This window comes from Procambarus clarkii, chromosome 24 (genome assembly GCF_040958095.1).
Source record: "Procambarus clarkii isolate CNS0578487 chromosome 24, FALCON_Pclarkii_2.0, whole genome shotgun sequence".
NCBI classification, from domain to species: Eukaryota; Metazoa; Arthropoda; class Malacostraca; order Decapoda; family Cambaridae; genus Procambarus; species Procambarus clarkii.
In genome coordinates, this window is record NC_091173.1 from 20,803,242 (window position 1) to 20,828,445 (window position 25,204).

The 25,204-nt window shown below is 47.5% G+C and overlaps 3 protein-coding genes across 7 annotated transcripts in view; 1 reads left to right on the top strand and 2 right to left on the bottom strand.

Moving 5' to 3' along the window:
- LOC123761636 (uncharacterized) overlaps positions 1-25,204 on the bottom strand; it is a 193,737-nt gene that overhangs the window by 143,916 nt on the left and 24,617 nt on the right. The window lies entirely within an intron of this gene.
- LOC123753051 (uncharacterized) lies at positions 6,674-8,940 on the top strand. Its single transcript, XM_045735057.2, has one exon. It carries the CDS (start codon positions 7,627-7,629, stop codon positions 8,323-8,325), a length of 699 nt encoding a protein of 232 aa, XP_045591013.2. The 5' UTR covers positions 6,674-7,626; the 3' UTR covers positions 8,326-8,940.
- LOC138367969 (thioredoxin domain-containing protein 2-like) lies at positions 9,948-11,141 on the bottom strand. The gene is made up of 3 exons (XM_069330255.1): positions 11,118-11,141; positions 10,489-11,007; positions 9,948-10,001 (listed from the first exon to the last, which is right to left on the bottom strand). Exons 1-3 carry the CDS (start codon positions 11,139-11,141, stop codon positions 9,948-9,950), a joined length of 597 nt encoding a protein of 198 aa, XP_069186356.1.

Consider the following 25,204-nt stretch of genomic DNA (forward strand, 5'->3'; position numbering starts at 1 on the left):
GACCCTCACAGTGAAACAGAACGGTGTACACCATAATACGTTGTAGCCAGTTGGCGTCAACGCTGCCTACCAACTACCTCTGACGCCCGAGCCCAGCGGGCACAGCAGGACGTCCCATCCCTCCTCCCCAGTAGCGTGTCCGGTTAGATATGGTGATTCAGATGCATTGAGAGGGAAAAATTGCATGCTGTAAGGGGGGAACGGCTTTGTTGCCCCCTACTAATACTGTGGTCCGGGTCAATCTACGGACGTACGGTTTAGCAGAAGGGAGACAATTCCCGAGGTCCAAAACGTGGTAGGGGGATAGTTGATCAGAGTGAGGGACATTGTATATATAACCCGGTACACCGTTGCACAGCTGCAGAGCTGAACCTCCACCAGACAGCTTGGGTCACTTCAGCGGTCCACGCCTTCACGCCCCACAATGACTGCCTTCGACGGCCATTCGTCCATGTTCGCAGAGTTTTCAGCAGTCGCTCCAATTGACGACTGCGACATTCTAAACGAAATTGATCTGGATCTGTTTGACAACCCAAGAAAAGTTGTCCACGAAACGCACAGCATCCACTATCCGGCCACCCTTTCCAGTGCTTATATGGGAAATCTTCACACAAAAATCGATTGTCATTCGCAAATTTTCGTGAGCCACTCCGGGCGCGCCAAAAAGGACACAGGCGCTGAGAGGACTAGTGGCGCTTTCCTCACGCCGACAACCAGTGCCGCAAGTTGGTCCAGTACATCTACCAGTGAGCGCGACTTACACCAAGCCAGTTTTCCCCTGATCAACCCCCAGCTGCTGAAGCTGCCCAAAGCAAGTCGGAACAAGACCTATCAGTGGCCGAAACAGGACGATCCTCTCCTCGAGAGCGTGAGAGTTCGGGCACTAAAAGCATTCAACAACAGAGAGAAACACGCACAGCGAGTGAGGGAACTCGTCGCCAAGCTCAACTGCAGAAATAATGAAATCCAGATGTTGCAACAAGATATAAAGGCTCTGGACCAGAAGATTGAGCACCTCCAGACTCAACTCCACCAGCTGTCACCTCTGGCACCAAACATGGCCACTTGAACACACTATACAGCCTCATCTTGGCTACAATATTACCCTATTGCACCAAGTTGCCAGTTCCTCCATGTATGGCGCCAAGGGACTATTATCATGGACACCCGAAGGATGCCATCAGTCTTTACACCAACATATTGCAAAATGTTATTAGCGTGTGTAGCCTCTTGAAAGCAACCCTACAATGAATTGTCCTGCAACGTTCATTGTGTAACGAACTAGTCCGGAGTGTTCATTGTGTAACCAACTAGTCAGTAGTCTTAATTGTGTAATCAACTAGTCATTAGTCTTCATTGTGTAACGAACTAGCCTGTAGCATTCACTAGCCATAAGAAACTAGTCAGTAACATTCACTAGCCATAAGAAACTAGTCAGTAACATTCACTAGCCATAAGAAACTAGTCAGTAACATTTACTAGCCATAATAAAACTCATTCCTGTTAAAACAATGTAGCAATAAAACAAAATAAAAACGCACAGAATACAACAATGTATTTATCCCCTCGCATCACCTACATATATAAATACAACCATCTTGTATTTCACCATCATACATTCACCACATGAGGTACTCGGCGGTGCCCGGGTCTACCCCAAAAAGGTTGCTCCATTAGGAGACGCTCCAACCTTAAAGGCAGGAAGTGCAATGCGAATGACTATTCAACTGCTAAAGACTGAATCTTTAACAAGCCGAGCAGCTAACTAGAGCTAAGGATTAGTAAACAGTTCCTCGTCCCCCTGGGGGAAGGGGAGCCAGATTATGATGATACAGGTGTTTTGAAATTGTACATGAAGTCACATGTATCTTTTTAAAGGTATGAGAAGCGCATGTGTACCCTGGGATTATGAATATGGTGGGGGGGGGGCATACCTGCTTGATGGGGTTCTGGGAGTTGTTCTACTCACCCTACTCCCCCTCTACTCTTCTACTCACCCTACTCCCCCTCTACTCTTCTACTCACCCTACTCCTCCTCTACTCTTCTACTCACCCTACTCCCCCTCTACTCTTCTACTCACCCTACTCCTCCTCTACTCTTCTACTCACCCTACTCCCCCTCTACTCTTCTACTCACCCTACTCCTCCTCTACTCTTCTACTCACCCTACTCCCCCTCTACTCTTCTACTCACCCTACTCCCCCTCTACTCTTCTACTCACCCTACTCCCCCTCTACTCTTCTACTCACCCTACTCCTCCTCTACTCTTCTACTCACCCTACTTCCCCTCTACTCTTCTACTCACCCTACTCCTCCTCTACTCTTCTACTCACCCTACTCCTCCTCTACTCACCCTACTCCCCCTCTACTCTTCTACTCACCCTACTCCTCCTCTACTCTTCTACTCACCCTACTCCTCCTCTACTCTTCTACTCACCCTACTCCTCCTCTACTCTTCTACTCACCCTCTACTCTTCTACTCACCCTACTCACCCTCTACTCTTCTACTCACCCTCTACTCTTCTACTCACCCTCTACTCTTCTACTCACCCTACTCACCCTCTACTCTTCTACTCACCCTCTACTCTTCTACTCACTGACTTGTGGAAGTTTGGTCCACTTGTACTGGATTGGGCATTGATGGATCATGAGTAGGGGGGGGAGGGGCGGGTACTGATGGATCATGAGTAGGGGGGGGGCGGGTACTGATGGATCATCAGTAGGGGGGGGTACTGATGGATCATCAGTAGGGGGGGGGTACTGATGGATCATCAGTAGGGGAGGGGGCGGGTATTGATGGATCATGAGTAGGGGGGGGCGGGTATTTATGGATCATGAGTAGGGGGGACGGGTATTGATGGATCATGAGTAGGGGGGGGCGGGTATTTATGGATCATGAGTAGGGGGGGACGGGTATTTATGGATCATGAGTAGGAGGGGAGGGCGGGTATTGATGGATTACTGGGCGCCGAGTGGGAGAGAGGATGTAGATGGATCACTAGAGCCTGAGAGCCGTATTAATGGCTCCAACTGGTGGATAAACTACATAAAGCTGTCTCAACAGCGAGGGTACAACCTGGACTCTGGAATAATACGTAGCAATTTGACGTCGAAATCCGCAATGGACAAAATGTTTTCATATCATAGCGGCTAACGAACCACCACGCTTCCTATGCCTGCGTCCTCAAGTTTGGTTAAGTTCGGGCAACTTAAAACATAATATTTTGTGAGGGGGTGAGAACTCCAGGGACGGTAACGCTAGAGGTTACAAGGTTTATATGTCTCACTCGCTTCTCTATGTTGCCAAACATTATGACCAAAACTAATGCGCTTCCAACACTATGCCGGCCCGGGATGGAGAAGGGAGACGTACCATTATTGTTGTAGATTCAGCTACTGGGTACAAAATGGTCCAAGTAGCACGGGCTACGGCGAGCCCGTAGTGGACTTACCTGGCACTGGAGCGGGGCTGAGAGAGACGTACCTTGACAACGCCGTGTTAGCAGGGTGTCCGGAAGACGCACGACCGCCGTTATCAAGTTGTGACGTTAGGATCCAGAACGGACTGAAACAATATCACTTTCACAAGTGCGTTGGTGGAGTTTTCCAGTCACGTTATTGAGACTTTTCTGCATTTCCGGGATCTAGTTCATTTCTCTCTCTCCGTAGCGCAGTGGCTCCACCAACCCTCGACATTCACGTTCCGGTCCAACATTGCTACTGAAATCGTTTTAATTTTCCACGCAGTTTTGAGTTCCAGTTACAAGCTTCTGAGATATATAAAATATATATATTATATATCTCAGAAGCTAGTGACAGGAACGGAGATGTTGAGGGGTTCTCCTCAACATCGGTTGGTCCTGATGTAGGGTCCAACTGATCCTACATCAGTTGGATCTTTGTCCACTAGTTGGAGCCATTAATACCGCTCTCAGACTCAAGTGATCCATCAATTCCCTCCCCTCCTACTCATTATCCATCAATACCCGCCCCCCTCCTACTCATGATCCATCAATACCCGCCCCCCCCCTACTCATGATCCATCAGTACCCGCCCCCTTACTCATGATTCATCAATGTCCAATCCACTACTAGTGGACCAAACTCCCACAAGTCAGTGAGTAGAAGAGTAGAGGGAGAGTAGGGTGAGTAGAAGAGTAGAGGGAGAGTAGGGTGAGTAGAACAACTCCCAGAACCCCATCAAGCAGGTATGCCCCCCCCCCCACCTTAGTCATAATCCCAGGGTACACATGTGCTTCTCATACCTTTAAAAAGATATATGACTTCATGTACGATTTCAAAACACCTGTATCATCATAATCTCGCTCCCCTTCCCCCAGGGGGACGAGGAACTGTTTACTAATCCTTAGCTCTAGTTAGCTGCTCGGCTTGTTAAAGGTTCAGTCTTTAGAAGTTGAATAGTCATTCACATTGCACTTCCTGCCTTTAAGGTTAAAGCGTCTCCTAATGGCGCAACCTTTTTGGGAAAGACCCGGGCACCGCCGAGTACCTCATGTGGTGAATGTATGATGTTGAAATACAAGGTGATTGTATTTATATATGAAGGTGATGCGAGGGGATAAATACATTGTTGTATTCTGTGGGTTTTTATTTTAGATGTTTTATTGCTACATTGTTTTGACAGGAATGAGTTTTATTATGGCTAGTGAATGCTACTGACTAGTTTCTTATGGCTAGTGAATGCTACAGGCTAGTTTCTTATGGCTAGTGAATGCTACAGGCTAGTTTCTTATGGCTAGTGAATGCTACAGGCTAGTTCGTTACACAATTAAGACTACTGACTAGTTGGTTACACAATGAACACTCCGGACTAGTTCGTTACACAATGAAGACTAATGACTAGTTGATTACACAATTAAGACTACTGACTAGTTCGTTACACAATGAACGTTGCAGGCCAATTCATTGTAGGGTTGCTTTCAAGAGGCTACACACGCTAATAACATTTTGCAATATGTTGGTGTAAAGACTGATGGCATCCTTCTGGTGTCCATGATAATAGTCCCTTGGCGCCATACATGGAGGAACTGGCAACTTGGTGCAATAGGGTAATATTGTAGCCAAGATGAGGCTGTATAGTGTGTTCAAGTGGCCATGTTTGGTGCCAGAGGTGACAGCTGGTGGAGTTGAGTCTGGAGGTGCTCAATCTTCTGGTCCAGAGCCTTTATATCTTGTTGCAACATCTGGATTTCATTATTTCTGCAGTTGAGCTTGGCGACGAGTTCCCTCACTCGCTGTGCGTGTTTCTCTCTGTTGTTGAAGGCTTTTAGTGCCCGAACTCTCACGCTCTCGAGGAGAGGATCGTCCTGTTTCGGCCACTGATAGGTCTTGTTCCGACTTGCTTTGGGCAGCTTCAGCAGCTGGGGGTTGATCAGGGGAAAACTGGCTTGGTTTAAGTCGGGCTCACTGGTAGATGTACTAGACCAACTTGCGGCACTGGTTGTCGGCGTGAGGAAAGCGCCACTAGTCCTCTCAGCGCCTGTGTCCTTTTTGGCGCGCCCGGAGTGGCTCACGAAAATTTGCGAATGACAATCGATTTTTGTGTGAAGATTTCCCATATAAGCACTGGAAAGGGTGGCCGGATAGTGGATGCTGTGCGTTTCGTGGACAACTTTTCTTGGGTTGTCAAACAGATCCAGATCAATTTCGTTTAGAATGTCGCAGTCGTCAATTGGAGCGACTGCTGAAAACTCTGCGAACATGGACGAATGGCCGTCGAAGGCAGTCATTGTGGGGCGTGAAGGCGTGGACCGCTGAAGTGACCCAAGCTGTCTGGTGGAGGTTCAGCTCTGCAGCTGTGCAACGGTGTACCGGGTTATATATACAATGTCCCTCACTCTGATCAACTATCCCCGTACCACGTTTTGGACCTCGGGAATTGTGTCCCTTCTGCTAAACCGTACGTCCGTAGATTGACCCGGACCACAGTATTAGTAGGGGGTAACAAAGCCGTCCCCCCCCCCCTCCTTCCTACAGCATACATTTTTCCCTCTCAATGCAACTGAATCGCCACATCTAACCGGACACGCTACTGAAGAGGGGGGGGGGGGTCATACCGAAGCCCAATGACCCTGGCAATTACAGACCTATCAGTCTCATGTCATGCACTTGCAAGGTGCGTGAAATGATCATCCTAAACCGACTGTTGCACAAAATAGGCAGGAGCAAATTGTCTAATTACCTGGCTAATAACAGAGCTAAGTACTCTGTATTTGTTGACATTAAAGGAGCCTACGACAAAGCTCAAGGGATTGCGATCCTGGACGAGCTTGCATGCATAGGTGTCAAGGGAAGACTCATGAAATGGATTGAAGACTACCTCACAGGGAGGAAAGCCAAGGTTTGCTTCAACGGAGCAGTCTCCAGAACAGTGAGTATGGAACTCGGGACCCCCCAAGGAGGAGTCTTAAGCCCCACACTATTTAACATTCTTATGAACGCCATTGCAAATATTGAGTTTCCGGAAGGAACACAACAAGTGGGATATGCAGATGATGTCCTAATACAAGCTCACACCTCAGGAAAAATTAGGCTTAGGTTATACATACATGTAGGGGGGCCTGACAGCCGAGTGGACAGCGCTCGGGATTCGTAGTCCTGAGGTTCTGGTTTCGATCCCCCGGTGGAGGCGGAAACAAATGGGCAGAGTTTCTTTCACCCTGATGACCCTCTTCACCTAGCAGTAAATAGATACCTGGGAGTTAGACAGCTGCTACGGGCTGCTTCCTGGGGGTGTGTAACAAAAAGAAGGCCTGGTCGAGGACCGGGCCGAGGGGATGCTAATCCCCGTAATCATCAAGATAATCTCAAGAAGATGATGCATAAGCCTATCCATTCTTTTTTCTCTTGTTTTTTCTCTTGTCATTTTTATTTCGTTCCTATTCTTACTCCTATTACTACCTCCTTTATTACACCTATCCCTTCCCTATCTTTCGCCTTGCTTAACTTCCTCTAAGATTTCCTCCTCCTCGCCTCTCGCTTGCCCGTGCCTCCATCGTCTCAGTCCCTTACGGGCTATTCATGCTCGTGCCACCTCTTGGGTGGCTTAATCTTCATCAATCATCAATCTCGTCTCATCACAATCGACTTGATAATGGTCTAGGAAGGACCGAAACGTCGTCGTCTCCCGATCTTCTAGTATGATTTGATAAACATTTCTTCAACCTTGTTATTGTGACTCATCAGCAAATTGCCCATTTGTCTCCGGCTCGGTCGGGAATCGAGCCCGGGCCCTTAGGACAACGACTCCCGAGCGTTGTCCACTCAGCTGTGAGGCCCCCCTCTCATGGGGGGAGGGGGGTATGCGCCCGCCCGCCCTGGGTGCCAGCTTCAGGGGAGTTCCCCCTCCCCCCCCCCCCCTCCCCATCCCCGGGCTACCGATTACAAGTGGCAGTAGAGCACTATTTCCTTTTCCTGTCGTCAAGTACACCGTGAGCTGAAGCCGGGGGACTTCTTCGGTATTCTCCCCGTAAAAGAATTCCCCTGTTGTGTCAGCTGAAGTATATATGCGGTAGGAGAGTCATCATTTCCCCACACACCTCTCCCGTCGCTGTGGAGGACGACAACGCGCTCTAGTCCACGCTCGAGAATCTCAAGAGTCGCGTTAATGCTTCCTCTCGGTGGATTCCCAAGCTCTCAAGAAACAAATCTGCCGACTCCTGCTGCCCGCAGCGACCGACGCTACTCCCAATATGACGAAAATCGGAGCTTGGAAAACCGTGAGGTGTTCGCGGTCGGTGTGTGTCGGCATCCCTCGAGGGCAGAGCCCAGGGCTTGCGGCCAAGCACAATGTCAGCCCTCTGATAAAACGAGCAAATCTGGCGGTCGTAGCTGTGACTGGATTTCGCCCTTGTACACTCCCGGAGAAGGTGCTTCACCGTCGCAGTTGTACAGCGATTCTATTAACAGTTACCAGTCGCAGGCGCCTGCTGCTGCAGGCTGGCCTGCTGTGAGTCCCCCGCATTACTCCCCATCTCCGTGGGCGGCCGATACGGGCTTCTCAAAGAGCGAACAGCCGGTCACGCTCTCTGGACGTAAGCTGAAGGTGTACGAGTGGCCGGAGCAGAGCGACCAGGAGCTGGAGAAGAAGAGACTTCGGGCGATCAAGGCCGTGAGGAACCGTCGGAGGAACGCCCAACGGGTGGAGGAGCTCCAGCAGACCCTCGACAACATGGAGGAGGAGATCAAGATACTACTGACTGAGAAGCACAAGCGTGAAGACTTGGTGACCCAGATGCAAGCAAAACTTGACATGGTGCACCTCTCAACTGGACTCTACCTCCCTATGAACTGCCTGCCAACCTGACAACTTCGTAATCCTTCGGAGCTTAAACTGTTTCATAAATGTGAACTAAGCTGCAATGACTGAGGAAAGATGTACAAGTTTCGCAAGTGGACACGTAAACACTTGATGAATCCTCATCCTGGAAGCTAACAGGCCTCCGGTACTCTCGGTGACGTCAGTGAGCCACCACCTTGCACACTCCTGGAGGACTTGGAAAAGATATAAATAAATAAATTCGTAAAAATGTTAAAACTATCAAATGAAACTTAAGAGCCTCGTGAACGACCTATTACAGAGCTTTTAGTGACCAAAGTTTTGCAGAGCTTTGTTAAGTGACCAATTACAAGCTTCGGAGATTCGTGAGCGACCTATTACAAGCTTCAGAGTTTCATTAGTCACCTATTGATCCTGTGAACTTGTATGAAGCATACAACTACAATATACATACAATATCTGGATTCTGAGACCAAAAAAAAATGAATCAAGTGATTTCTAATAATACACTCAGGTCTATGTTTTGAATATCGTGATTATTATATTTATAATTTTAAGCAACAAATGAAACAAATATATATACTGTACATATCTTTCCAGCAACATATGAACTTTTGTCAAATAAAATTATTTGTATTATAAAAGAATGCATCATTAACCTTAATGAGGTCACATCACAAGACTGTTGAGGAAACGTCCTTAAGACGAACCTAACCCGCCAAACACACACTGAAACTACGACGTTGCTACAACGTTCGAACAAGCTTTACCACCTCCTAACCGGTTATAACAACCAATATAGCAAGTTGTAACAACGTTCTAATACGTCATAAACACATTAAGCCAAGATGTAACAACTTTATTACAAGTTGTAACAAGCGGAAAATAGAGACAGTTACGGTTTGTGTTTCCAGGGAAGCTGCAACACTTCATGTACGAAGACGATGATCACTGAAGCAAGCGTTACCTTCGGTGGTGATGGCTGTGGTCGTGGTGGTGATGGTGGTGGTCGTGGTGGTGATGGCTGTGGTCGTGGTGGTGATGGCTGTGGTCGTGGTGATGGTGGTGATCGTGGTGGTGATGGCTGTGGTCGTGGTGATGGTGGTGGTCGTGGTGGTGATGGCTGTGGTCGTGGTGGTGATGGCTGTGGTCGTGGTGGTGATGGCTGTGGTCGTGGTGGTGATGGTGGTGGTCGTGGTGGTGATGGTGGTGGTTGCCGTCGCCACCGCCACCACCCTCACACACCAGTAATAGTCTTGCAAAAACACCCTTCACACAAACAGACCATCACAGAGCAGCAGGCAGGCAGGCAGGCAGGCAGGCAGGGGGAGCCAGAAACCCACACACACAGATACTATACAGTTACAGAGTCACCCGTGTGACCCCTGGGTTCTCACCAGTGGTGTGGTCGTCTCTACCAAACCTAACTCCTCATCAGCACTAAAACACGCAAAAACCTTCATTCAAAGACCACAAGTTGTCGTACATTGAATATACAAGGAAACTTTACAAGCTTAAGCCTACATTTCACAAGCAGTCAACAAATCCACAACAAAATGAATCGCACATTACAAAACAAGAACAGAATCACAAGTTAAAATCCCCTTGTAGTCAAGCTAAAAAGACATCGTACATACGTTAGCTTGCGGTTATCTTGCCATAACTTCTGGGCTTAGCGTCCCTGCGGCCCGGTTCTCGACCAGCTAAGGGAGAACACATGCATAGCGAGGGAATTCATGTCCGTAAATGTTAGATTATGAAACGTATTCCCAGACCGGATGCCGCCTCGACTCCGTAGCAAAACGCGAGCTTTTCACGGGAAAAACTCGTGCTTGAACAAAACCGACTGACTGACAGCATGCAGCTAAGCTTTTAAACGGACCTCTAAGATCCTCAAGGCTCAAGATGCAATAGGATGTTCCGCAGGCAACGTAAATATCGATGCTATATAAGATACGATGTTCTGGCTGAGCTTGAGGCACTTGGTCACGCACACCAAGCTAACTGGGAACTCTCCACCACTTTGGGTAGATTGTTGTCCCCTTACTGTACCATGTTCCCATCGCGCGGTCAGCGGAGATCCGCCGAAGAGGACGACGCCCTTGGCACTCCTCGGACAGGTCACGAAGACGCTCTTAGCCTTCAGAGCCTGCCCCTGTTGTCGCAGAGCACCGGGTGTGTAGCCCATACCCAATACTCACAAGCCTGGTGGCCCTCTGACAGAAGCTGTCCATTGCTGCCTGCACCACTGTCCTCTCCGCCATCCTTCTGTGGGACGGAGCCTGCTGCAGGATTGTTGGTCCAGCCATCCTTCAGTGGCACAGAGTCTGCTGCAGGATTGTTGGTCCAGCCATCCTTCAGTGGCACAGAATCTGCTGCAGGATTGTCGATGCAGCCATCCTTCTGTGGGACAGAGTCTGCTGCAGGATTGTTGGTCCAGCCATCCTTCAGTGGCACGGAGTCTGCTGCAGGATTGTCGATGCCGCCATCCTTCTGTGGGACAGAGTCTGCTGCAGGATTGTCGATGCAGCCATCCTTCAGTGGCACAGAATCTGCTGCAGGATTGTCGATGCAGCCATCCTTCAGTGGCACAGAGTCTGCTGCAGGATTGTCGATGCCGCCATCCTTCTGTGGCACGGAGTCTGCTGCGGGATTGTCGATGCCGCCATCCTTCTGTGGCACAGAGCCAGGTGCAGGACACGCACACAGCTATACCCAGGAAACAGGACTTACCTATGACAACATTTCAAGTGGATTCACCAACCATCAGCTGGAGTGGGTGCCCACAACCTTCGGTACCAACGGAACACCAGCTGGACCAGGCCAGCTGCCAGTGTCCTCATATTTTCAGCCAGCTGGGGTCGAGCTCCACGGGAGGACCCCGGGAGGGCCCGCGTTCCACTTCGGGAGTCTCCCCGGACCCTCTATCTTCGGGAAGACAACCAAGTGGCACCAGAAACCCCCACAAGAGGACCCGCTCCGGGAAGAGAAGCGTCGAAGGTCTGTTTACGCTAGGGAAAGGCGCGAGACGATGAAGGCGAGGAAGAGAGGCCTGGAGATGGCGTTAACCGCGCAGGAAGACCACGTGTCGCTCCTGAAGGAGGAGAAAGAGGCTACGAGTGAACGAGTGCGTCAACTGCTGGCATACAGGGACGAGTTGGAGGCCAAGTGCTGCGGTGAGTTATACACTACGAGTGTTTAAACAACAATTGTCTTAAAATGTTTTATCTTTGTAATGAGTGCTTGGGAGTCCTATTATTAGCGACATATTTTAGGACTTTAGTTCTTCCCGCGAAAACCCCAAAATCTCGATTTATGAACATATGAATCAAGTTAAGCTCCACAAAAATCAATTTGATGTAAACTTAATCTTATTTTTCTTAATATAATGTGCTAAAAATTATGGCAATCAAAGAGAAATGCAACAAATCCTATACAACAAATAATATAAATTATCAATACATATTTATAAACACAATTACACAGTAAACTATTATTCCAACACTTCTAAATACCAAGATACTAAATACCAATTTATACTATATATTAAATATATATAAATACTAAATACTAAATAGATAATAAATACCAACACCTCTATTTAACCAAGAAATAGAGCACTGGTCTTCTATTATCGCACATTTAAGTGAAACAGAAAATTACTTAATGCATGAAAACTAGAAATTTTTGAAGCAGATGAGCCAGGTCTCAGGATCACAAGAGAGACACTGAATCCCAGCGTGTACATAACCCTGGACAACCTTGACTCACAACAGGGCGCCCCTTCACCTCTCACAACCGGTCACAACCGGTTGTCCACTATGACAATGGTCTTGGGTACCATGGAAGCAAAACGCGCTGATGTAATTTTCACAGATTTCGAGAACGTGTTCGGTAAGTGTGTCCATGCACGACCATGATCACTCTTATCTTATCGACCGGGGAGCCGGTCGGCCGAGCGTACAGCACACTGGACTTGTGATCCTGTGGTCCCGGGTTAAAATAGGTACCTGGGTGTTAGTCAGCTGTCACGGGCTGCTTCCTGGGGATGGAGGCCTGGTCGAGGACCGGGCCGCGGGGACACTAAAAAGCCCCGAAATCATCTCAAGATAACCTCAAGATGGTGTTATTGTACACAAAATGATAAATGGAAAGATAGGAAGATGGATTTTTCATTTCCTAACAAAACCTAGTGTGCAAATCAAAATAAAATCCGGATCATCCATCGTAAAGAAACGCCCAGTCCCCCAAGGTACTTAACTGTGCTTGCTTTTATACTTTTTCTTATCTTCATATCTTATCTTTATATCGGACATTGATAAATACAAAACTACAGTACCGTTTCATCCTCTGCACATGACACTATGATATTCATGAGAGTAGACAATATTGAGGACACGGCAAACCTACAAACTGATGTACAGCAGTTTTTCAATGAGCCACAGAAAATATACTTAATGAAGTCCCAGTTATCTGGTGGGTGTGGTCGCTTTGCGGTGTGGTCGCTTTGCGGTGGGTGCGGTGTGGTCGCCTTGCGGTGTGGTCGCCTTGCGGTGCGTGCGGTGTATTTGATGTGAGATTTGTCACAACTTCCTCCTCGTCTGCTCGTTACTAAGACGACCACCTTAGTGTCGGTAACATTAACAGTGACCCAAACGTCGAGACTGACTTGCTTGTACAACAGCTGTCAGACCGTCACTCGTGTCATCTCTCGGTGCCAGCTTGCAGTGAAGCCAAGCTGTTGCTTTCTGTGCACTTTTGGAAACAAAACAAGAAAATTTAACTGCAACATTAACACTTATTAATCACGCCAACAACAACAATAATTGGGTCAACCGTTGCAACCTATTATATAGACGTAACTAAAAATGTTTCTTATTTCAGAGTTGGAAGACATTTGTTGTGAGGACAACCAGTAGTGGCGCTGATAAAGTGGGCTGCCGCCCCCCTGGCGGGGAGCCTGTCGCCCCCTCAACACAACACCGGTGACGTCATCATCGCGGGACTTCAGACATCAACTGGCTTCATACAAACTATAACGTGTCCGCCTGGCTTCTCACAACTAGTCAATCCAATGCAATTAGTTAAATTTAAGTACCTTTGTTCCTGTATGATTACAACAATGCTATAACCAGTTTGGCGAATAAAGGCACTTTTTAATTTGTATTTTAATTCTACAAGACTATGATCATAAAAACTTACCAAAATCTGCTGATACTCGGAGAATTATTATTTCTATGGACTATAGTAGTCAACTATAGCTTGTGTTTCAGTACAAAGACGACCAAGATGCGTCTCAACTGTTTATATCATATTTAGGTACACGGGCATTTATCCAGCAGCCCTACACGGCAAGTCTGGCGTATCCTGTGTTTATATCTGTAATCAAAGTGTTGCCTAGTTGACATGGCTCAAATGTCTAATATTACGTTGTTATACACACAGGTTCAGTGCAAGTTTACCAGTAATGGTATTATAATCAAACGTAAAGGGTAAGGGAGGGGGGGAGCGTACATGTAAATATGCAACAGGTAATGTGGGTTACATTACGAAAATAAACAGCGGCCGCTGGCGGCAAAAATAAAGAACAAGTCCTCGACAGTGGGCTCCCCCTCCCTAATGCTCACGTGGTGAGGGGGGGGGGGAGGTCCCTGCCCCCTACAGCGTGCTCCCCGCCCCCTAGAGCGTGCTCCCCCTCCCTAATGCTCGAGTATTCATTCATTCATTGCATCGTTCGAGCACTTTGCTTTAGGCGGTCAGACCCCCCACCCTGATCCAGTGCACTATACCGGTGAGAGACGGGAGACCTCTTAAGGAAAGTGCAACTCTCTAGACAAGGCTCTCTTGCACCCAGCACTGCCGGGTGGGCAAACATTGGGCAGCAACGACAAGAGTTACCGTGATCTACCGGATCAAGGTACGATTTAGAGAGGACCGGACTCTTACCCGGTCAGAGATCTTCGACTTGATCAACACCAAAACCAGTGTTGCACCGCTGGACGTCGTCGTCGACGATAAGGGCCCTCAACTGCTGCTCAGCAGTGCCGCAGCCGTCCAGACCCCGAAAACCTTACTGCTCTTGAAGAGGTGCACATGATCCTCACCCCACCACGACACTACCTCGCAGCCAAGACGGTGCTTGTCCGGACAGCCAGCTCCCTACACTCAGAAAAAGCTGCCACCGACGTCGCCACCAGCCTAAATAAACAGAACCCTTCATTGACTGCTGTCGCTGTACAGGTCATTCCTGTGCAGGACAGCCACCGTCTCCACCATGAAGGTCACCTTCACGTCGCCTGGGGAAGCTACCCTTGCTACTACCAACGGCTTCCGGTGCTTTGGCCTCGCTTACACTCCCCGACAGATCAGCAAGGAATACTACTACCAACTTCGTCAATGCTATAAGTGCTATAGCTACGAGCACTTCACGAAAAAGTGGTCGTCTCCAGCCCAACGGTGCAGCAAGTGCGTCGAGAATCACCACTTCAAAAGATGCACCAACAACTTCCTCCGATGCCGTCTCTGCCAAGGTGACCACACTGCCGTCTCTGCTGAGTGCCCCCGAAGACTTGCAGAAACACAGAGGATGTCTGACGCCAGGAAGGTCAACACCACTCGCCGTGAATCAACAACATTCAACGTGTAGACCGCCAACTTCCCAGAGCTCCCGGGTGGGGGGCGGAGCTTCTGCACAGCCAGCACGTCAATGGGGGACCTCGCTCCCAGTCTGCCAACCAATCTTCGACTCAGCCGCAACAGCCACAACCTCTCTCCGGCCAATGAACCAGCCAGCCTTCACCACACCAGTTGGCGTCACCCAACGTCGATCATAGATCTTCGGACTCATCCGCCTGGCTGAAATGATGTCAGGCATGAACTGCAAGGAATTCGCACGAATGCTAAACATCCTATACGCTGTCAATGGTCTCCCAGCATTTAATGTTCCTGAGGAACTCTTCACAACCACAATCCCAGCCGCTGCCACCGCTACTACTTCAGCCTCTGAGATCACCATCTCTCCAGTGGCACTGTCAGATCTCCTGTCTGCTGACGCCCACCCTCTGCAACCTGCTACAGCTACGGCTCCTACATTACCTCTGCAAACTGCCACTTTAAATCGCCCGCCTTAACCTGCCTTTTGAGGACGACTCTACTGCCTCTGTCGACACAAACACACTCACCACACCCAGGCTCAGCGGTTATTGATTCTCCAGCAGGAATCAAATTGTATCAGCAACATGGCAACACTACATATGGATCTCCTGCATTCAAACGTCTCACCAGCCGTATATGTTGACCAGACCACACACTAGAAATTGAAGAGACGACGACGTTTCGGTCCGTCCTGGACCATTCTCAAGTCGATTGTCTTGAGAATGGTCCAGGACGGACCGAAACGTCGTCGTCTCTTCAATTTCTAGTGTGTGTGTCTGGTCAACATACTTCAGCCACGTTATTGTGACTCATCGCCTGCAGCCGTATATATAACACGAAGTATGAGGAATACTTCGTGGAAATATGTGGAAAACACGGGCTCACCATAGCCCATGCTACATGGGCACTTCGTTCTGAGTAGCTAAATCTAAAACAACAGTGGAATACTTACAGTGTAATCCAGGAACTACTGTGAAGTGCGAGACTGACAATGACAATCTTCGCGGCATGTGATGAACCCACACCGGCAGCCAAATTTTTCCCCAGCGACTACGTCCAGTACAAAAATGAACATCAAATGACTACACGAAGCCTGAACAAACAGAAGAAAGAAGACATAGCAGCAAGAAGATGCAGAACTGAGACCTTCTGAAGGCAGTAGCCTTCTTCCCCCCTCTTTAGGGGGGATGGGGACCTAGTTTTGCTCGTTTATAAGTGGTGGAATCCCTGCAAGCTTCGAAAGCAGACCGTCGTAGAAGACAGATGACAGAAGAATGAAGACTCCAGCTTCACAGAAGAAAACTTCAGCTTCTTAGAAGAAAGAAGACTCCACATCCCAAGAGGAAAGCAGTCCTCGCTTCGCCGACGCTGGCTCGGGACCCGGCCGCCTAGCTTCAGCCAGCCTGGCGCCAGATTCACGAAGCAGTTACGCAAGCACTAACGAACCTGCACATCTTTTCTCAATCTTTGGCGGCTTTGTTTACAATTATTAAACAGTTAATGAACTCCGAAGCACCAGGAGGCTGTTTATAACAATAACAACAGTTGATTGAGAAGGTTTCATGCTTGTAAACTGTTTAATAAATGTAACCAAAGCCGCCAAAGATTGAGGAAAGATGTACACGTTCGTAAGTACGTGCGTAACTGCTTCGTGAATCTGGCCCTTGGTATTTAAGAGCATTTTTCCGCAGCGCGACATGTTTGGTCTTCTGGGGGAGGGGGGAGGACGAAGGAGTCCCCCCCCCCCATCCGGAAACAAGTGACAGTAGCCTGCCAGGTTGTGTTTCATAAATCAAATCAACATTCTTATTATAAGATGCAAGTTAACGTGTTTATAACAGGTAACTAAATGTACAAGTCAACGACTGTTACAGTGTCACTTGTATGTACTAATATTTGTACAGAGGTCAGTATGTACTGAGCTCCAGTCATCAAAATGTAATTCGAAGGGGTCGAACCCCGCCACCTTCGATAGTCCGAGAGAGACTGGTGATCTGTGAGTCATCATCCGTGTATATTCCAGACTGCACGCCCGGCCAGACGTACGATTAACCCACTCCACTGAATTGAAACTTAAATTAGTTTATCGAGGTAAAATACACACTAAGGAATGAGGTAGCTCAAGCTATTCACCACGTGTTCATACATATATAGACATATAACAATCAATAAACATGTTACCGAACATTCTGAGTGATAAACATATACATTTTCCCAGTCCATGCGTGCCAACGCTACACACCTTCTCCAAGCGTGCCAACATTACACACACACCACCACACACCAATATTATAACTATGTAGGCCAAACTGCGAATAATGCGCGCGCATACATATACCGCTGTTCTTCATAATGCAGTAGAATACAATAATTCAAACCTTTAGTACACGTTAATATAGGAAACTATGAGTGTGTGAGAGAGTGAGTGAGTTCTGCTCTTTCGGCCCGCCTCTCAACTGTCAATCAATCAACAGCAACTAACTACTAACTATCCTCCCCCCCCCCCCACACACACACCCAGGAAGCTAGGTAACAGGGGCATCAGGGTGAAAGAAACTTTGCCCATTTGTTTCTGCCTGGTCCGGGAATCTAACCCGGGCCACGAAATACGAGTACTGAGCGCTGTCCACTCAGCTACTAGACTGTGACTGTGTGCGCGCGCGTGCGCTAGACTATCACTGCCTGGATGGGTGAATGGCGGGAGCCCATTGAGTATTATATACTTGTCTTACTTCATAAATACTGAGCATAATACAAATTCGGACTCCATACACGATTGAAAAGGAGAAATGAACAATGAGAATCAATTATATTAATACAGATAAATATAAAATAATCCTTCAATTTACAATCATATTTCTATTGTAGTACAGTGGTCTACGTTCTCTTCCAACCCGTCCTCGACTTTCCATCCATACGTTCCATCCATCCATCCATACGTTCCATCCATCCATCCATACGTTCCATCCATCCATCCATACGTTCTTTCCATCCAGCGGTCGACCCAACAGACGCAATCATCAATTTGTACATGCTGTTTATTCACAACAGGAATTTTCTCGTATATAAATTAATATTATACTAGCATATTGTGTATATATAGGCATAGGTTAGGTTAGGTGTTTAAGTTCTGTTGGCGATTATTTGTATTTGTAGTACGTAGGTGAAGCATTTACAGCGGTGTGGTTCGAACAAAACCCGCCAGTGAAGCACTTGTTCCGGAAATGTTCGAACGTCATCAGTTGTGAGTCGTGTGTAAACCGTTTTTCATTCATAAACAGCGGGTTTGGCGGGTGGATGGAATCACTTTTGGATCTTTGTTTGGAGGACGGGCTGATTGGCCTGCAGGAACATAATAAAACTTGACGCCCTTGCTAAGGTTGCAGTAAATAAAGACAGTGTTGAACGGAATCTTGAGTTATCAAATAGGTATATTTGATAACATATTTATATTAAATAAAAGCTGCCAAATAAAAGTGTCATTAGATGAGAACTCCTGGATGAATTTGAAGAAAGTAGAACAGTGCAAACTGGAACTAGCAGGTCCATTGTTCATCACAATGAAATGTGTCAAATAAAACACGTGTATGGGGCCATTAGCATCAGCAGTAGACTAACAGACGTTGTCACAGTTCGAATAAGACTTGGCTACAAGTATCTCTGGCAGTTCGGCTTTTATAGGAATCTAGATGAAGTAAAATGTGTAGACAAAGACTGGGACACACACTCGAACACTATATCTTGGATTGCAGTAAAATTGAGCCATTTAGAGAAAATTCTAAACTCACGTTGTATGAAATGGCAATCTATCTTATTACTAAGGATAAAATACCTGAAATCCTTGCACTGTATCCGTATTTCGCTCCCAGTAGACAAACGACATATGAGATTAAGAAACAAATAGTGTATTGTGAAGACTAATAATAAACAGCAGCTCCCCTATGACTAATAACTCCATTGTTCAAACAATTATATATTAGCGATAAGACCTACCATTAATGTATAATGACACTGTAAATACATATCTCTTGAAACAGAGCATTCTCTGTAACTAGCTGACATTGTAATTATAAGGTGTGAAGGATAGATGAAATTGTTAATGTAATGATCTCCGTTGAGGTCTGATAAAGACCTTTTGTGCCCTCTGTAATGATTTTTGCGCTACCGCTCACAGGATGGGTATGGGGTGCACAATAAACTAGCCGCCTCCGGCAGCAACAATCAAATCAACGCTATTATTATACAGCTCGGCGTCAGCCAGTGGGAGCTTGCACCACCACCACCTGCTTCGCCTAACTCACAACCTAGGAAATGTATATGTTTATCTCTCAGAATGTTTGGTAATATGTTTATTGTTTGTGATGTGTGTCTATGTATGTATTAACACGATGTACTGAACGGGGTGAGAATAGCTTGAGCTACCTCATCCCTTTGTGTGTATTTTACCTCAATAAACTTATTTCAATTTCACAACTGACCAATGGCAACCTATCCCCCAAAACTACGCTCACGCTTAACAAAACATATAATTGTACAATTGTTTAAAAAAAAATTGAAATATTTCTTCTAAAACTATGCGCTAGCCAAAAATATACAATACTGCTGCATTATAAACATTCCTGCGGTTTGTAGCTGTGTGGGTTACCAGGGTAAAGGACCTGGGTTACAGGGTCCGCCTGGCGCATCACTGGCAAGAATATTAATCCTCACACACTATGGTTGTCAAGGGCGCCGCGTCATCCAGTGGTGCCACATGTATCAACCTCAAAGACACTCATCCCCCGCCCCTCTCCACTACTCTCGCTAATATATCGATTCGTGTAGTGACGGTATTAGTTCCATCTCCAGCTTTACTACAGTTATAGTTCGTATATACCGACCTGGCTTTACTGACTTTGGAAACGCTCTCTCTCACTCTCCGCCTCCCGTGACGCAATATCTGGCCACACCCTCCGTCGCCTCCAATGACGGAACGTCTGGCCACACTCCCGGCCACTCCCCCCGTCGCATCCAATGAATGAACGTCTTGCCACCAGACCTGCTGTCAGGGGTAATGTTTGCTCTCGAATGGTGGGTGACTTGCACTTTAGCCCTTGGGAATGCACCCTCCACGCCTCTCGGGCTATTTCAATCAGGTTCGAGCCCCCTGTGCGTAGATGGGGGAGGGGGGTTGTGATCGAGCCAGTACTGCTCGCCCCAGTTCTCTCAGCAGTAATTGCAGACTTGGTTGTAAACCGATTGGCAGGTCGTATTCCAGGGGGGGAAAACTAGTACAATAATTAAGATTGTGGAAAAAAGCTTGTAGTCTGCCAAATGTGTGTTCTCTTGTACCTGTGTAAAGGGAAAATTACTACAAAGGTGGGGAGGGGGGCGGGGGAGACAAAGATACTACCCAAAAACTTATCTAAATCTTTTATAGTTCGTCTGTAATTGGAAGACAAACATCTATAATTACTCATCTGACAATACGACCTATGCTTGTATTCAAAATCTATCCTCCAGAAATAACAGTACTTATAACTATTGGGCCAACGTACAAATATGTACTCTTGGACCTCAAAAAGCTCACGTTTTGTACTATTGAAACACTCAAAAAGCCGGGCCAAGATATTGAACGGTTTATATTGTGTTTGACTTGCAAAAATGATCGAACCCGTCTGTGACATTCATCAATGTTTTCCATTGTCGTGTTTTTCAAGAGATCCATAACCTTTATGCACCTTTTTGTATTATTATTTTGGTATCAACCCATGTATATCTTGTAACCATCAAATACATAATAAAGCACAAAAAATAAAAAAGGAAGAGGGTGATAGGAGAAAAGCACACAGAAACTGTATTGGAGGGGATCTAAACATTCCCTCTAATGGGTTATGTGTGGTTTCCTCCGAGGTTATGGGTTCCCCTTCTTCCAGCTAGAGGTGGTACTCCCTTCCTTATATTTGTAAAAAAGTGTGTGTGTGTGTGTGTGTGTGTGTGTGTGTGTGTGTGTGTACTCACCTAATTGTACTCACCTAATTGTGCTTGCGGGGGTTGAGCTCTGGCTCTTTGGTCCCGCCTCTCAACCGTCAATCAACTGGTGTACAGATTCCTGAGCCTATTGGGCTCTATCATATCTACATTTGAAACTGTGAATGGAGTCAGCCTCCACCACATCACTTCCTAATGCATTCCATTTGCTAACTACTCTGACACTGAAAAAGTTCTTTCTAACGTCTCTGTGGCTCATTTGGGTACTCAGCTTCCACCTGTGTCCCCTTGTTCGCGTCCCACCAGTGTTGAAAAGTTCATCCTTGTTTACCCGGTCGATTCCCCTGAGGATTTTGTAGGTTGTGATCATGTCCCCCCTTACTCTTCTGTCTTCCAGTGTCGTGAGGTGCATTTCCCGCAGCCTTTCCTCATAACTCATGCCTCTTAGTTCTGGGACTAGTCTAGTAGCATACCTTTGGACTTTTTCCAGCTTCGTCTTGTGCTTGACAAGGTACGGGCTCCATGCTGGGGCCGCATACTCCAGGATTGGTCTTACATATGTGGTGTACAAGATTCTGAATGATTCCTTACACAGGTTCCTGAACGCCGTTCTGATGTTAGCCAGCCTCGCATATGCCGCAGACGTTATTCTCTTTATGTGGGCTTCAGGAGACAGGTTTGGTGTGATATCAACTCCTAGATCTTTCTCTCTGTCTGTTTCATTAAGTACTTCATCTCCTATTCTGTATCCTGTGCCTGGCCTCCTGTTTCCACTGCCTAGTTTCATTACTTTGCATTTACTCGGGTTGAACTTCAACAGCCATTTGTTGGACCATTCACTCAGTCTATCCAGGTCATCTTGTAGCCTCCTACTATCATCCTCTGTTTCAATCCTCCTCATAATTTTTGCATCGTCGGCAAACATTGAGAGGAACGAATCTATACCCTCTGGGAGATCATTTACATATACCAGAAACAGTATAGGTCCGAGGACTGACCCCTGCGGGACTCCACTTGTGACGTCTCGCCAATCTGAGACTTCACCCCTCACACAGACTCGTTGTCTCCTGTTGCTTAGGTATTCCTCTATCCACCGGAGTACCTTCCCTCTCACTCCAGCCTGCATCTCCAACTTTCGCACTAGCCTCTTGTGTGGCACTGTATCAAAGGCTTTCTGACAATCCAAAAATATGCAGTCTGCCCACCCTTCTCTTTCTTGCCTTATTTTTGTTGCCTGGTCGTAGAATTCAAGTAACCCTGTGAGGCAGGACCTGCCATCCCTGAACCCATGTTGATGCTGTGTTACAAAGTTCCTTCGCTCCAGATGCTCCACTAGTTTTTTTCGCACAATCTTCTCCATCAGCTTGCATGGTATGCAGGTTAGGGACACTGGCCTGTAGTTCAGTGCCTCCTGTCTATCCCCTTTCTTGTATATCGGGACTACGTTAGCTGCTTTCCAAATATCTGGCAGTTCCCCTGTTGCCAGTGATTTGTTATACACTATGGAGAGTGGTAGGCTCAGTTCTCTTGCTCCTTCCTTTAGAACCCAAGGGGAGATTCCATCTGGGCCTATAGCCTTCGTCACGTCCAACTCTAGTAAACACTTCCTTACTTCCCCACTGGTAATCTCAAACTCTTCCAGTGGTTCCTGGTTAGCTATTCCCTCACTTACCTCTGGAATTTCTCCTTGTTCTAAGGTGAAGACCTCCTGGAATTTCTTATTCAATTCCTCACACACTTCCTTGTCATTTGTAGTGAATCCTTCCGCCCCTATCCTTAATCTCATAACCTGTTCCTTTACTGTTGTTTTTCTCCTAATGTGGCTATGCAACAATTTAGGCTGAGTCTTTGCCTTGCTTGCGATGTCATTTTCGTATTGTCTTTCTGCCTCTCTTCTCATCCTGACATATTCATTCCTGGCATTCTGGTATCTTTCTCTGCTCTCCAGTGTCCTGTTATTCCTATAGTTTCTCCATGCCCTTTTACTTTGCTGCTTAGCTAGCCTACATCTTTGATTAAACCATGGGTTTCTCATCTTCATTTCTCTGTTTTCCTTTTGGACTGGGACAAACTTGTTTGCTGCGTCCTTGCACTTCTGCGTGATGTAATCCATCATATCTTGGGCCGTCTTACCCCTGAGCTCTGTTTCCCATGCTATATCTGTTAGGAATTTTCTTATCCCCTCATAGTTTCCCTTTCGGTATGCTAACCTTTTGGTTTCGGTATCCCTCCTCGAGTTCAATAACCCTTCTTCAATCAAGTACTCAAACACCAGTACACTGTGGTCGCTCATTCCTACTGGGTCCTCAAAACCGATTTCTCTTATGTCGGAGTCGTTCAGAGTGAAGACTAGGTCGAGTCTCGCTGGTTCGTCATTGCCTCTCATCCTTGTGGGTTCTCCGACATGCTGCGTTAAAAAGTTGCTTGTCACCACCTCCAATAGTTTGGCTCTCCACGTATCCTCGCCTCCATGCGGTTCCTTGTTCTCCCAGTCAATCTTTCCGTGATTGAAGTCGCCTATGATGAGCAGGTGGGATCTATTTCTACAGGCAGCAGAGGCTGCCCTCTCAATTATAGTGTTAACTGCCTTGTTGTTGTTTTCATACTCTTGACTGGGTCTCCTGTCATTTGGTGGAGGGTTGTATATTACTGCTACTACTATTCTTGGTCCTCCCATTGTTATGGTGCCTGCTATGTAGTCTCTGAACTCCTCACAGCCCGGGATGGCCATCTCCTTAAAACTCCATTCCCTTCTCATGAGTAGGGCCACTCCGCCTCCTCCTCTACCTTCCCTCTCTTTCCTTATTACTGTATACTCCTGGGGAAACACGGCATTCGTTATGATTCCAGAGAGTTTTGTTTCAGTGAGTCCGATTACATCTGGGTTAACTTCTTGTGCTCTTTCCCTTAGTTTACTTGTCTTGCTTGTGATCCCATCTATGTTTGAGTACATCACCCTGAAACTGACTCTCTTCTGCTTCTTTTCTGGGGGGGACCTTTGGGATCTGGGGTGAGTGGGAGCTGGGGGGACCTGGCACGGGGGGATTGGTGGAGGAGGGAGGGCTTGGGGTGGTGGGGGAGAGGGGGAGGGTACAGGGGGTGGATAAGAGGGGGAGGGTACAGGGGGTGGATAAGAGGGGGAGGGTACAGGGGGTGGATAAGAGGGGGAGGGTACAGGGGGTGGGTAAGAGAGGGAGGGTTGGGGAAGCATGGGGGGAGGAGAGGCTGTGGGGGATAGGGGAGATGGGGGGGCTTGGGGGGAGAGAAAAGGGTGGAGGGCTTGGGGGGCGTGGAGGAAAAGGGAGGGCTGAGGTGGGTGAGGAAGAGGGGAGGGTTTAGGGGAGTGGGGGAGAGGGGAAGACTTAGGTGGGGTGGGGGAGAGTGGGGGGCTTAGGGGGGAGGGGGAGAAGGGAGGGCATGGGGGTGGGAGAGACGGGAAGGCATGTGGGAGAAGGGAGGGCATGGGGGATGGGGGAGAAGGGAGGTCCTGGGGAGAGGGGTGAGGGGGAGAAGGGGGGTGAGTGGGGGGAGGGGGGTGGGTGGGGGGAGGGTGCCCTAGGTGGGTACTTAGTGGGGGGCTGACAGGGGATGGGGCAGGTTGGGTGTCTGTTGGGTAGAATTTGGGGGTGGTGCCCCAATCCCTGTGGCTGTTGCACTGTTTGAGGAGGGTTCTCCACTTCCCTCTGGGATTGTAGGGTTCTGGGTTGTGGTACTCTGATTTCCTTCTCTCTCCCTGCGCTCCTTCCTCGCGTCTGCTGTCCGTATTCTCTCTTCCCTTGTCATATCCCTCTGCAGGAATATTTTCTTGAACTTCTCTACACCTTTTAGACAACACTTCCTTGCTAGCAGTTCCTCTTTCGCGATTTCGCTCATGAAAACCACCTTTATCATTCGGTCTCTGTCCTTGTTGTACTTTCCAAGCCTGAAAACCTTTTCAACATTTCGCTCAGCTCCCTCCATCCTTACCTCTTTAAGGATCTCTTTAATCATGTTTTTGTCCTTGTCTCTCCGCTCCTTTGGTCTGGTCCCTGTTTGTTCTTCAATGCCTGCTACTACTACTGCTCTATTTCTCTCTATCAGCCGGCTAGTACATCTAGCTGCTTCCTGAGAGGAAGCCACTTCCATGGCAACTTCCTTAACCGCAGACCTAGCTTCAGGGCTCTTTTTACGCATTTCAGCAAATGAGATCTGGGTTGTGGTGGTCCCCTCCACAGTAGCATTCCCATCTCCCTGGGGTACGGTTTGTGCCTGGTATTGTGGAAGAGTCTCCTTTAGGTATCTT